This window comes from Accipiter gentilis, chromosome 6, assembly GCF_929443795.1.
Source record: "Accipiter gentilis chromosome 6, bAccGen1.1, whole genome shotgun sequence".
Taxonomy (NCBI): domain Eukaryota; kingdom Metazoa; phylum Chordata; class Aves; order Accipitriformes; family Accipitridae; genus Astur; species Astur gentilis.
Window position 1 is genome coordinate 33,469,176 of NC_064885.1, and position 14,342 is coordinate 33,483,517.

Genomic DNA, 14,342 nt, shown 5'->3' on the forward strand with positions numbered 1-14,342 from the left:
TCATCTCAACAAGGAACACTGCCTTTTTGGTGCCTGAGTACCATCCATGTCTTACTGAAGTCTGAAGTATCTCTATTGCCAACTGGCTAATAGTCTTCAGCTTGCTAGAAGGGGATCATTTAAAGAGTGGTGCAGCCTCTTCCACACCAGAGATCGTGCTTGCTTAATATCAGGAGGTTTTTTGGGTCCAGCAGATTTCATCAGATCTCACTGACCTACTGGATATGGATCCCCCATCACCACCAGAAGCTGAAACACATTTAACGGGATGCAGCAGAGTGCAGAGCAGGTGCTGCCATCACTGTCACAGCATCTCTGTCCAGCTTTGTGACTTTCTCTTCCTTTCTTCTTGTCATAGAGAAAGGGGCACACACAGAATAACCATGAGCCAAGGGTCAGAGCACTTTACATTGCAAGACATCACTTGCTGCCTCTCCGCTATTAGGACACTTTCTAATTAGAAATGAGCTTAAATGCCCTGTGACTTTCAGAGCTCTGAGCTGCTGACTTATACTGCACATATGTTCTGTGGGGCATAAGGGAGGGAGGCAGCGAAGGTATCTTGGGGATCAATCTTTTCCTGTTAAGAAGAAGGCTTGCCTTTCTGAAGCAATGTCCTTGATGAGTCTGTCACAGAGCGAGCTGGCGGTTCTCCCCGGACACCGTCACTTGCAGAATTTACCTTGTCCTGCTGTGCTGATGAAGGGGTAAGGTGGCATTTGCAGCTAAGGCAGAATTACAATTCTCCATTCATTCTCTGAGCATTTGTGCATTGAATGGTTTATCACAGACTGCATCCATCTCCAGAGCCCTTGTGCCAGTGCTTTTGACTTTTCTGAAGAGCCTTCTGCTCTTTGTCCCTCTGCACTTTCTCACTGGCTTGATGAGCTTTTGATCTCTCTTATACATGTCAGCTGAAAATAGATTTTCCTTTCTGCTTTAAGAAATAATGCTGAATTGCTATTTCTACATTGGTGTTCTGTTACGAAGTTTAAAAAGGGAGTGGCTTCTGGTTTAAAATAAAAGAATTTTATTGGCGATTTATAGATTATTTTCCTCTAGAATCCAAAATAGTTTGGAAGCTCAAAAAGGTTCCTGGCTTGAGTTTGGGCCTAGGACCACAGACATGATCACAGAAACAAGGGGTCAGTGACTGGCCATCTCACCTCCAGACCACCAAGGTCCTAGTCAGGCACTTTCATGAGTGCTAGTCAGACATTGGGGTTCCTGCAGTGCTCCTGAAAACAGGGTATTTTAAGGCCAGCCCCTCATGCCCTGCTGGCCACATTCTAATCAAAGAGGTGGAATACCATCTGCTGTGTTTTAGATAGGAGATCCTTTCTTGCATGTGTATATCTGCCCGTTGTCACTCTTGCACCTAGTAACCTTTGAGTCAACTGGCTGATTTCAGCTCCCGGACGGGCTGTAGTTCTTTGAGCTCTGTGAAAGAGGGACATCAGGTAGAGGAGGGAGATCCAAGCAGTGCCCTATATATATGCAGAATATATTGTCCACATACATGTTCCCAGACACTAGAGAATCTATATGAGCAAAAGGCCTGGTGGTCTCAGTATGAGAAGATCTTCTCTTGAACATCACAGTCAGTGATGAGGTCTGGTGTCGTTCCTTCCAGGGTTTGTACAACTTCCAAGATTTTGTGCACTGGAAGAACAAGTCCTCAGATCAATTTACACTTTCCAATTTTGCAGATCCTTGATGAATGGTTTGGGCGGACAGTCATCTGCTCCTGCGTGAAGCTAAGCTACGACCATGCACAGAGTATGATTGAAAGCCCTGGGAAGGTGTTCTCACCTGAAGAACTACCGCCTGTCTCCCCTCAACACTCAATAGCCGAGATCCAGCAAGCTGTGCTGAACTTGCATCGAATCGCCCAGCACCTCCGCAAACAGCGCTTCATCGACGGTGCTCTGCGCTTAGACCAGGTGCGTAAGTCCAGACCCTGTAAGGGGCTTCTTCTCCACTGAAGCAATTTCATGTTGTACTCTCTAAGAATTTCCTCATCAGTCTAAAAACTTGAAGGGGAAGGTCAAGGCTGGAATAGAAAGGCAGGTTTATATGCCAATGTATTCTGAAGAGAGGCATCAGATTATGTACCAAAAGCAGTAAGTAAGGTAGGATGAAAAGAAAAAAGTTCCTGTTTTTTAAGGAGTGGTCCATCTTTCAACATTTTTCAAAATCCTAAAACCCTGGTGGACTGCATAAGTAACTCATACAGTGAAAGAAATCATGACGGTGTCATTCATTATCAAGCATTTCAGATAACCTTAGTGCACATTTCACTGTGAAAGGCTCATCCTCCACGTTTATTTCTGTGCTTGCAATACTCATGTTTTCCATAGCTTTCATAGCAGTTCTCTGCACAGGGAAAATGACTAAATGTTATCTAAGCTAATACATATAAGTGTTGGCTGTGTTTCAGAGAAAGAAATGCTAGTGAGGAGGTTTTCCGTCTGGGGTGATTTAAGTAATCTTGTACCAGTTGTGGTATGTGTCATTTCTATTTTACAAGTAGATCCAGATATTTTAGATTATGAGAGCAAAAATACTTTTTCATTTGAGGTTCAGCTGCTCTGAGGTGGCTTCTGACAGTTTTTGTGGATAGCAGGTTCCAGTAATTTATAGAACCCAGTGGCCTTCCTGAGCAGGAGACAAAATAATCTCTTAATATAAGGAAGCTCTATTGTTTCATTTTGCAAAATGAGCATGAGTCAACATAAGGATATTGCTGAGAAAGAAGCTAGTGTACCGAGATATGTAAACAGGACTATTGTATGTAAGAGGTGTGTTGTAACCCTTCCATTTTACTCGGCATTGTAGCGTTGTCTCCAGTTGCAGGGAAGTCTAATTTTAGAGAACTCATTGCAGAGCAACAAGAGCAAGGAGTGTCTATAATCTGTGACCTTCCCCAACAGAGCACATGGCTTAGTCTGGCGAAACTGCTGTGAAGAGCAGGCAATGTGCTTTTCCCCATGTCTAAGATGGGCAGGATGACACGTTTGTATCTTGAGTTTCAGTAGAGGAGATTGGGGTTATACTTTAGGATAAACTTTCTGGTGTAGGCATTGTGGTGTCTGAGACTATCTTGCCTACATCTGTTGTAGGAGGACTTGGAGGACTGACTAAGCACACATAAGTGAGCCTGGAGCAAGGGCATTTGCACAAGATCCCTCCTTGTTCAAAGGAAATAATCATTCTTCAAATTATATTCAAATAATTTTGGGAAATGTGACTCCCACTTTGAAGTCATGCAGAGTTTTCTTAAACCTCTTTCAGAACAGAGGCTTCCCTCTTTGAGGTTTATCATACAATGGCTAATAAGCTGGGCTTTTGTTCCCAAGCACACTCTGAATGCTAGAGAAACATAAAAAAATCCAGCCTTTGCACTTGATGAGCTAACTGGGAAGCCTTGGAGATGTCTGGGTTGGAACAACAGTCCACAGTGACTGGGAGCTGTGGCCCAGCAAGGTCACTAGCCGCATTCCACAAGTCACGGTGTAGTCCTGAGCGGTCAGCATATGTGCCTGAGTTGAGTACCTGTTATCAAACTAACCCCAGGGAAAATATGTTTTAAAACAGCTGTGACATTTTCAATGGGAGGATTTGGCCAAGGAAGCATCCTGTTCCAGTAATACCCCATAAAAGATTAGCTGTGTTTTGTTTTGCTCTGTGCTGTTACAGAGGAGCCGTTAAAGAGAATGTATTGGAGCATCATTTGTGAGATCGGGGTTAAAAGCCACTGCTAAGGGCACCAGAGAGGACTGATTCCTACTCAGACTGGTTCCTAACCAATGTGATAAACTGAGTTATATCTCACAAGTGGCACTTTATGCTGTGCAGAATCTCTCTCCCCTGGCTAGAGTGTCAGAGCAAAAGTAATGGTCTTTGAGAAGGAAGTGTATTTTGGTTCAAGGGACACTTTCACCATACTTACTCTTTTCAAGTACTGCCTTGCTAGTCATATTTTGATAAACTATACCCTCCCTAGCACATGGATGAAGTGGTTACTGTAAGGCCTGAGTACAAACAGTATGTGAGGGATGGGTGTTTGGACATGGCCAGCGGTGTAATGGCTGGAGAAAACAATCTGTACCTTTTAATAGGAGATGAGTCCTTCTGCCTTTGCTCCCTCACTTCCCTGAGTTCCCATGGATGCAGCTGTGCACTGGGTCTGACTTCCAGCCCTGAGCAAGCGAGCAAGGGTGGGTCCAAATGGGAAACACACCTTTCTAATCGCTGGACCTCTCACTGATTTCCTGTTGAGTAATGTAAATCCTGAACAATGGAAGACAAACTCCAGCAGGAAACTAGGGGCAACGAATTATCAGATTCCAAATAAATATGTGAGCAAAGGAAATGATCATCCCACAGTCTTAAGGGAGGGGGTAGCTGGTTATGGATGCCTCCCGTGTTTTTTTTTCCAAGGGATGTGAGCCCTCTTCCTATACATTGTGATATTTTTGAGAGCTTCTACCTTGCGATCACTCCTGACTGAACAGTGATGACTTTTTTTTCTTGCTTCCACCCTGCCATTTTTCAGTGTGACGTTCTCGTGTGCTTCCTGTTGGTATTAAAAAAATCAGGGGGAAGAATCTCCTGTCCTGTTTTGCCACTGGCTGTGGTGGCCTTGGGCTGCTGGTCTCCCTGTCTGCCTCAGTTTCCTCTTTGGAATGATATTGATCTCCCCCGTAGTATCTGTATAATTTAGGATTTATTCCCCAAAACTAAACATCTCCCAGATGAAGTCATTCATGGGTGTGTCTTTATGATAGCAGAAATACTGGTTGGCCAGGGAACTTCTTGCACCTGACATAGGATGGCTCCAGTAAGATGCAGCAGTGTCAGGCTGGCTGTGCCGTGGTGAGAAGAGTGTTTCCTGTTTGAATGTTGCTGCTGAATTTTTATGACCTAGTGTGAGAGTGGCATCTGCTTGCCCATGGTTTTATCTTCTGGCAGTAATTTTGGAAGCAGGAATCTCTGTAGCTCAACAGATGAAGAATATATTTATTTTTTTTTAATAACTTGGGAATTACGTATCTGGGTCACACAGAAGACCTTGAGACAAATTACAGAGGTAGCACACAGTCTTGAAAGCTTAGGATCTGTGGATTCAGTGTCAGTATATATATGTCTCTTCAGGGCTGTGTAATTTTGAATTCCTGCCTCAGTTCAATCCTGGTCATGGGAACCTACATACCTGCCACTCTTCCCCCCGCCAGTTCCTTTCATGCCTCTGCAGAGGTCCGTAGGGGAATCTTGCTGCATTGGACCTTGGATCTGAGGACCTTCTTTGCAACCAGACCCACACATCTGTCACTCTGTGGGATCTTGCTGTCCCCATAGGCCCCTTCTGGGGCTTTTTCATGTTTTCCTGTGCTGCCTGCCAGCTTCCTAGCTCCAGAAAGCAGCTGAGCACTGAGTTTTAGAGGTTTAAAGTCTTTGCACCTTCAGCAGCTAAGGAGCTTATGAAACTTTGTCCACACAGACAGAGATTAATGTATTTCTTCCCCTTCTCATTTAGAGCTGTGGCTTTTAGATGTAGAAGCAAGAGGTGCCTTGTACTGTGACTTTGAGAAAAAATGTTCAGATATTTACAATACCGTCTTTCCCCCCTGCCTCTTTCCTGCCCAGGACCATGAAATGCCACCCCTGTGCTGTCCTCTCACAGCTCGTGGTACACCCGCACTATAAATTGGAGCAGGGATCTGACCTGGTTTAAAAACCAAAGTGAGCACAACCCACAACTTTCCTTTTTTTTTCCTGGCCCAGTTACTTTGAAGGTGGATCACTTCCCCAAACCACAGCTTTTAGAAACACTAGCCAGAGAATCAGATAGAAACTTGCTTTCAACAAAAACCATCAGGTTTGCAGAAAAGCTCCTTAGCTCCAGCCTGCCTAGAGGAGACCTGCTGATAAATGGTTCTCTTTTTGGCCTCAACAGTTTATAAATGAATCACGAGGACAGATGCCTACAAGAAGACAGGTTAAAAAGGATTTCTGTGAATATTTAAAATTAGAATACCCCAGGATGCTGATCTGTCTCTATGACAACTGTCTGTGAGCTGAGCAGTGGCTTTGTTGTGCTGGTGATTCTGCCTTTGCCAGCGCACTTATACCTGGGTGCTCAAAACATTGGCATTGACCAAAGTTCATCGTGAGAACAACCTAAAGTGCATTTGCATTAGACCAGTTAATGGCTTGAATTGTTTGCTACAATAGCTTCTCTCTTTGTTTTCTGAGCAACAGACATTTAGCGTTGCAGGTGTTTGCAAAAAGGGAAGAAAAAAAGGATAAAAATTGCAAAGATGAGAATGTTACGCAAATTTAAGGGTTGAATTGCTAGTGAAATGGTCTCACTTCTGCTTGTTCCCAGCCTGTGTGCCGTGCCACTGTCTCGTCTGAGCAAGGGTTGTTTTGCCCTGTGGATCTCTATTGTTTTGAATAACTTAAAGATAGAAAATTTGTATTGTTGTAGCTCTGTACCACACTGGAGACCTTACCTTCAGTCCTGTCCCATGGCTGCTGGGAATAAGGAAGTAAGTGATCTTTGACAATAGCTTTGTTTCATTAAGGTTGGTGGGACTCCTGAAGTATAAGAGTATTTCTGCTGCAGGAAACATAGCAAAACAAGCAAAAATACTCCAAACACCAGAATGTGTGCAGAATACCAGCTCCAAAACACCCAGGTACGTGGCATACTGGGTATATTAACGAGCTCTGTATAGTTTTTGAAGCTCTCAGAACTGACTCTGCCTACTTGATGCAAACAGCTTTGAGAAGTTGACTTGAGCCATTCACACATGGAAAACAAGGAGGAAGGAGGACGCTGTACGTGCAGGATGTGACCCTGTATGTTGGGAAACTTCGTCTTTAGTTGTGGCTAATGGGATAGGACAGAAACACATAATTTTAGACAGTTGCTCCTGCTAATGCCATTTAATTGGAAATCTCAAGAGCCACAGATTAATTACTATCACCATTAAAATATTCCAATATGAATGACTGCTGGAAATAATTATGGGAAATTGTTTTGTCATATTTCCTGCCTCATATCTGCGTAGTAAGCATTCAGGTCTTTCCTTCTTGCTACGTGAAAGTAATAAATATTTCTAGCCTGGTTAAACAGTCATTGTGCACAAAATGCGATATATTAATATACCAATGGAAGGCACTTTGGGTCGAAAGAACTGTTTAGATGGGACAGCAAAGGGCTATAATAATGTATAGACTTCAGTTTAGATGGGACAGCAAAGGGCTATAATAATGTATAGACTTCAGTTAACTGAATGCACCTATGTTTTCCTTAATAGTATGATCTGAACTTATGTCTTAAAATGCTGTTGGGGCAGGAAGGCCATCCTGGCTTTAGTACTCCCTGGTGTGATGCTTAGGTTTTCTAGCCACGGCTGCTGTATGTGCTACCCCTGCACACTCTCAGTGCACACACCTTTCTGGGGAGGAGTAAATGGTTTTGCTCCAACCCCTGACTCTTGGCTGAGTCTCTCTGGGGAGCCTTGTTTGGCTGGGTTTTTGGCCAGTCTCAAAAAGGAAGTCCTGGTGCTTATCGCCTAGGCTGTGGCATTGGTACCAAATTCTTGGGTTTGGTTCTCTCAGGGTAGGCTGAGGTGTGTACCTGCTTTGGCACTTGCTTTGGCCCAAGAGAAAATCCAAAAGGCCCATTTATAAAATCCAGAAAACTGCCATGATACCTCCCTAAAGAGACCATTACAGCAACAGTGCACGCATGTGACAGCAGAGGCGGGGTAGGCTGTATGTATGGTGCTGTAAGATAAATGGAAATGCAGACTGACAAGGAGCTTTCACTATTCACTTCCTATCACAATTCCACCATTGTCTGCTCTTTCTCTTTGATGTCTGGTTAAAGAGACATCACTGATACCCAGAATGGGGACGGCAGGTGCTATACGATCATTATGGACAGTTGCTTATACTGTGTGATACATAAGGCAGCTGGGGGGATGTTGGATGTATTTGGAGATTAATTTCCTTTGGGGATTTTATGTCTTTTGCGTAGCCCCAGTTAATACGTCAAAATGAGCATCTAAGGCCACAGCTTTCTACTGGGGGATACTGCTCTTCCCCACAGGAGTAATCAAAATGCATTTACAAAGGTGCATTAGGGAAGCAGGAACGATTTTCAAAATGTCTTTCCTGCAATACCACAGGGGAACATGGTACTTTGCAGGCAAATACGAAATGTCATCGTTGTCGTCAGGAACAGCTAACGGCTCAGATCGGGCAGTTTGCACATGCACCGAGGATGCACGCAGGAAAGAAGCGTTGAGGGGTCGTGCTATGGGAGGGGGGCTGTGTTGGGTGAGTGTCTTTCTGCTTGCATGGAGATGTTTGCATTGCCAGTAGGTTTTAAAATATTTTGATTAAATTAGGATTTTGAGTGGAAAGCCCTCCGAATGTAATCTTTTGCCCTGGGATTTTAATGAAGTCCTCCCAGGGGTGTGACTAGGATTGATGTTGTCGCACATGTCCCGCCGTTCCCCGATCATTCTTTTAGAGCTGAGCAGCTGTGTCCCAGCAGGAGCAGGTGGTGAAGTGGTCGAGCTGGCTCCGGCAGGAGGGGGGAATCGGACGCTGGAGCACAGGGCTCGGCTGTAGAGCATCGTGCTGGGAGCCACCGCAGCCAGATGTCTGGGCAAACACGGCTGGGAAGGAGCTCCCCACACAGTGGTGCTCTGGCATTAATTTACCATCAGTAATGCAAGAGTGGGTTATGACTTTATTCTTCCTGGAGTAAGTATTCCAGCCGCTAGCTCAGATATTCAAATTCTCTGGTCATGTATGAGTGTTTTTCTTCTAAACAAACACAGCTTAACCCTTGAGTTTTATTAAATCTACCATAGATCTGCAAGCTCAGAAACTTCTCAAAAAAAAGGGGGTCTTACGATTTAATTTTGAGATGCTGTTTGACACAGACAGCAACAGCTTCTTTCATCTGCCAGCCTCAGAGCAAATATCAGAGGGGAGGTTGGCTCCATCCTCCCAGGTGATGGGAACGGCAAAAAGAGGTAAAGCTGCCTGAGCTCACGTGGGGAGTCAGCGGCAGAGCTGGCAGGACAGCCTTTTTCTGATTCCCAGGCCAAATCCAGCACCTTAGGCCAATGCTGACCATTCTCGTCCTCTTCAGGTTTATTACTGACAACTGTTGAATAAAAATTGGTGCTTTTTTGTTTCTGCTGTTTATTGCTGGCCCAGTTAAGGGCAGGGGTTTTTATCCCAGTTCCCCAGTAGGTACTTCTTACAGTACAGAGCAGAGAAACAAGCCACATCAGCATGAAGGGCTGACCTGTAGCTAGCACATCTCTGCAGCGTAGAAGCAACCAGTGTGTTTCACAAGTGGTCTCTCTCCCCAGCCCTTTCAGTTCTCAGGCTTTGCCTACATGTGCCAGGACCAAGCCAGTCGGCTGCTATTCCATGGAAGTCTCTCTTGCCTCGCACAGGACAGAGTTGCAGTGGGCAGTACTTCATCATACCTTCCAAACTGCTTGGCTTTTTTCTATCAATTGAATCCAGTTGGTGATCAGCTGTTGCAGAAGGGGGGTGAGCTGGCAATCATCACATGCTGACCTGCAAGTAGGGTTGAAGGTGTTTGCAGGTACTCAAAATTCACACATAAAGCAGACATCTCTTGGTTTCCTGGGTTAGCTGGATTCAGATGGGTCTTGCCCATGTTTGTGTGATAGGCAGCCTGGGGTCGCTTGCTCATAGGGACCTCAGGCAGTGCCAAATAGTATCTCTAGGGGAAAGAGCGCATCTGTAGCACGTGGTAGCTTAGTGAGATGGAATGTGTCTCAAACATGAAGCTGATAGTTAAGGTGGAAGAGAGGATTCAGTTCTTGATCGAGCTGAGCAAGCTGCTCACTGGTATCTTTGAGGTTGGTAGGGAGAGAAGTAGTGGCTTCTGCTGGTTTTATTGAAAGAGGTTCAGGATGGAAAAACTGGTTCTCAATGAAGCAGAAACAAACTGGTTCTTCAGTGTCTCTGATAGCAAGACAGATAAAGCCCAGGAAAACATGTGTTTGTGTAAAGGTGCATGCGGGGTGAGTGCTGGGAGGAAATTTCTATTTTACATTTTCTGCTGAGGAAACAATCCTTGTTCTGAGAGTCTTGCCCTCCAGTTGATGGTGTTTTTCTTCCCTGGAGTTGAACAGACGTCATCAGAAAGTCTCTTCTTGTTTCAGATTCCGTTTATCACATATTTGAACAGAGACTTGACAAGGGTTTTTTTCAGGTATTAATTATAGCTGACTGCATGGCTAATCCATCATTCTCTTTAGATGGAGTCACTGGGTGTAGAGTGATGTAATTTCAAATGTGATCAGTCTGCCATAGGTGAAGATGTAGCAGCTCTTTGTCAGAGCCAGTTCTGTTTCACCTAACAGTAAATGGAAGAAAGGCTAATTGTATAATGACAAAAGACAATGTCTGGAAGGAGATGAAAGATTCAGACTTTGCAATTCTGTGATTTCTCATTTCATTTCCAAAGTGAGAGGGGAAAAAGTTCTTGATTTCCATGACCACAACTCATTTTATCAGGTGTCTCTGGGCATGATCACTCCGAGTCCTAGGATGTTTTATCTTTTCTCATCCATAGCATACGGATGCTGAAGTACAAAGATGCTCAGAAAGCACCTGTGGTTTCCACAGCCCTCTGAAATGAGGCTATAAGAGTCTTAGCCAAGCTCCCAGCAGCTGAGCTGAGGACAGAGCTGATCTTGCCCCATCTAAGGAAGCCAGTGCCTGCTGAAGTCCGTTTCCGGGTTTATCTTTAAACATTCCAAGTCCAAGCCCACGTCTCCTGAAATTATATGCCCTGCTAAAGTTTGCAGTGATTCATTGGGAGTGCATTTTGTTGAGCAACCTCTTGGTTTTGTTTTGAAAGCAAGTGGCTTTGAATCTGTCTTTAGTAACCTAGATCATTTATCTTGCCCTTCTCTACATCTTCTTATGGTAATAAGGAAGTTGTTCAAGCATACAAGCATAATTCAGAGTGTAGATTTCCCCTGAATACGTAATTATGTAAAATGGGAGTGTGAAGCATGAACGTAGGTCCACGTTGCACTTGTTTCTGAGATCTGTCCATACTTGAGACCTCCTTGCCAAATGTGCTTCTCCTTTGTGCAGCGCTGCGTTCAGTTGTGGGAGACACTGTGATTCCCTGTTCCTTCCTGCTTCCATCTTAAGGTACAAATACCCATCTCTCCCCAGAGATACGTACTCACAAGTTGTTGTATTGTCAACGCCATAAAACCTGACACGACTATTAAACTTCACCCTCTGAAGGGAATGCGTTCTCCACTTTGGATCTAGGCTGGTAGCAGATATTTTGCATTTGTGCTAATTAGTTACCAACCAAGCTGGCGACAGTGTGTTGCCCATCTCTGATGGGCTACCATTAAATTGATGGTCACTTGAAAACTAAGCAAGAGGCAGTGAGAAAGTAGCCACAAGAGTTTGTTGGACTAGAGTGGTTTGAGAGACTTCAGACATCTGGAAGAAACCAGCCATGCAAAATCACTATGAAGGGGGCTTTGTGGGCAATTCCTTTAACCGGACTTGAAAAACTTGTTTCTGTCACATAAATACAAACTAACCAAGCAGTCGCTATTGTTTGGGTTTTTAAAAAAAACAGTCTAGCTTGAATACAACAAAATTTAATTTGTGCCTGCCTTGACAACTGAAGTAAACTGGCCGTGTCATGGGTTTGATCCATCTGATCCTGCTGACCTTGGGGGACTGCAGAGCTGTAGCTTATTGCACGTCTCATGGCAAGGCTGAGATCAGCCCTCCGACTGAGAAATTCTCAGTCCCATGAATCAACAGGAGGTTTTGCATTAGCTTTAAGGCTGCAGTTTCACCTCAATTTCAAGGTCTCTGTTCTAATCTCAAGACTCTCCTTGTTTTTCTGAGGAGAAACTCCGTTGATCCAGCTAGCACTTTACTTCTGATTAGCACGTTAGAGTAGAACCTGACCCACAATACTAGGAAATAAAATGCTTAAATAGCTAAAATGGGATTTAAAAAAAAAAATATGCAATTTATTAAATTATTTCTCTGTCAGTGATGTGTTTAGCAGGTATAGAAGACCCAATGAACTAAAACAGGCTTTGGCATTTCGGAAAGTGAGTCATTTTTTCTGTTGCATCATGTATAAACTTTTCCCTTCTCATGGATGTATGGTTGAAATTACTTTGAGGTTTTGAATTTTCACTTCAGCTCTCTGTTTTTTATTATTTTCAAACATTACTGAAAGTAATGGTTGATAGTCTCTAATACTGTGCTCACATTGCTTTGCTCTTTAGTTATTTTTTTTTAAATAAGCCAGTGGGCAACATATGGGTGGTTAAATGAGCTGGGGAGTTACTGTTTTCTCATGTTTAGGTAGGAGTAAGAGGTAGGTGTATTGGTGGATCCATAATGTGGTGCCAAGGGGTGCTGCTGTCAAATAACCTTTATGCAGGGGACCAACCTTGAAATCCTTGTGCAGCATGGTCATCTCTTTTCAAATTCTCACACATTTATACAGATTCCTTGAAATCAGTTTAAAGACCATGAACATGGTGCTATTGCAACCAGCTGAGATAGCAAACAGGTGTGTCTTTTCTGAAAAAAGTGCAAAACAGTATTAAACCCTCTGAGGTTCTCCGTGCTGGAATAATGTTCTTGCTCAGTGTCCCAGGAGTTTTAAGATAAAGTCTAGAGCAGACAATGAATACTGAGAGAGGCCAGATAGAAATATGGTATCTAAATGGAGTTTCCATAGGTCAGGCCCAGCACAGAAGCCAGTTGGTCTCCACATGCCAGGACCCACAAGATGTTATACGTGCTTCTTGGGATGAAGAAGTCCAGCAGACGGAGGTGTGTTAAACCTGCTCTTCTGTGCCCCCTTTGTAGGCAGAAGCGGCTACTCCTCGGGGTAAACTTGATGACCTTCTTTTTTTTGAGTTCACAGCTTCCATCTGCAGCTGAGCACTGCAGGAAAGAGAGGACTTGTCCTAACCGGCAAGCAGTTGGGCAAAGTAACATCATCTGGGCTTCATCCCTTCAGGAAAATTGTTGAAAGTCAGGCAGTTTCTACAACCAACTTCTTTGGGCTGGTGGGTTTCTTCCACAACTTTGGCTTGGTATGCTGCCATGCCTGGTTCATCCTTGCTCTTGCTGTTTTGTAGGTAGGTCTGTAGCTTGCTTTGGACCCAGCACTGAGGATCAGTGTTTTTGCTAGAAGTAGCCTTTGTAATAGTGGTAGCATAGCAATGGGTACAAAATACAGTTCAAAGGAGGAAGACTTGCTGAATAGAGCTTAAACAGCCAAGAAATGGGTGACACCACAGGCATTTCTCACAACCCCCATTAATTTTCATTTTGAAAGAGTAATGTTTGGGGAGGTGTTTGTTTGTCTAAAATAAAACTTACCCTCCTTCATGGAGCTGCTGCCCCAAATGTTTTTAGAACTACTGTGTAGCTGCCCGGTCTACCTTGTCTCGTTAGAAGCTGGCTTGATCTTCAGTCTTGGCAGGTCCCCTGACAGTCTGTGAGATCTATTAGAAGGGTCTAAGGTTTCTCTTTGGTATAAGAGAGTAGACATTTCACAGCTTGCTGAATGTCAGCTGTGACAGTGTGGTGCCGGGGATGTGCTGTGTCAAGGCTTGAGCTGCATTTATGGCATCCTGGAAATGTAAATCTGGAAAGGGCTTTAGGATGTGATCCTTTCCTTTTCCTGGCAATAGCAGGAGCTCAGCTGGTAGTGGTCCTGTGCCATGTTTGTTGTTGCTTTGTCATGGAGCCTTTGTAGCTGTGTAGCCAGACCGAGTTCCTCTTGGGGTTGTCTCCATGGCTTTCACCCACCCAGCCATGCCGATACAAAGTGTGTGCCGTTGGGCCTGTCCCTCACGTGTCCCTGATTAGTCATTGCCTGGAATCTGAAACACTAAAGGCCTGCAGAAACCTTGCGAGGAGCTCGGCCGAGTGTGCCAAGGTCCTCTGGGGTAGAGTTCAGCAGTCTGAAGGACTCGCCTGATCACAGCAAGGTAGTCATGCAAAGTGACTCACATGAGATTATCTTTAATGTCATCGAGTGTTTTTTTCTCATTACAGTTGACAAGACAACCTGCTGGCTGCTGTTGTAACGGGGTTTTACTTGATGTGGCTGCAATGTTGTGTGGTGCAGAGAAATGCCGGGGTGCGAGATGCCCTCTAGTGCAGTCCAGGCAGCATAGCTGGTGGCATCGCCACCACGCAGGGGGCAAGTGGCGCACCTGGGTGATAACCGGAGTGGGCAAAGCCTAGCA

At 44.4% G+C, this 14,342-nt stretch overlaps 1 protein-coding gene across 5 annotated transcripts in view; it reads left to right on the forward strand.

Moving 5' to 3' along the window:
- Nucleotides 1-14,342, forward strand: part of DIS3L2 (DIS3 like 3'-5' exoribonuclease 2) — a 201,113-nt gene that overhangs the window by 130,652 nt on the left and 56,119 nt on the right. For all 5 annotated transcript variants that reach the window (XM_049802432.1, XM_049802436.1, XM_049802433.1 and 2 more), the window contains one exon: nucleotides 1,710-1,943. In XM_049802432.1, coding sequence (XP_049658389.1) covers nucleotides 1,710-1,943 — 234 coding nt within the window. The remainder of the gene's footprint in view (nucleotides 1-1,709; nucleotides 1,944-14,342) is intronic.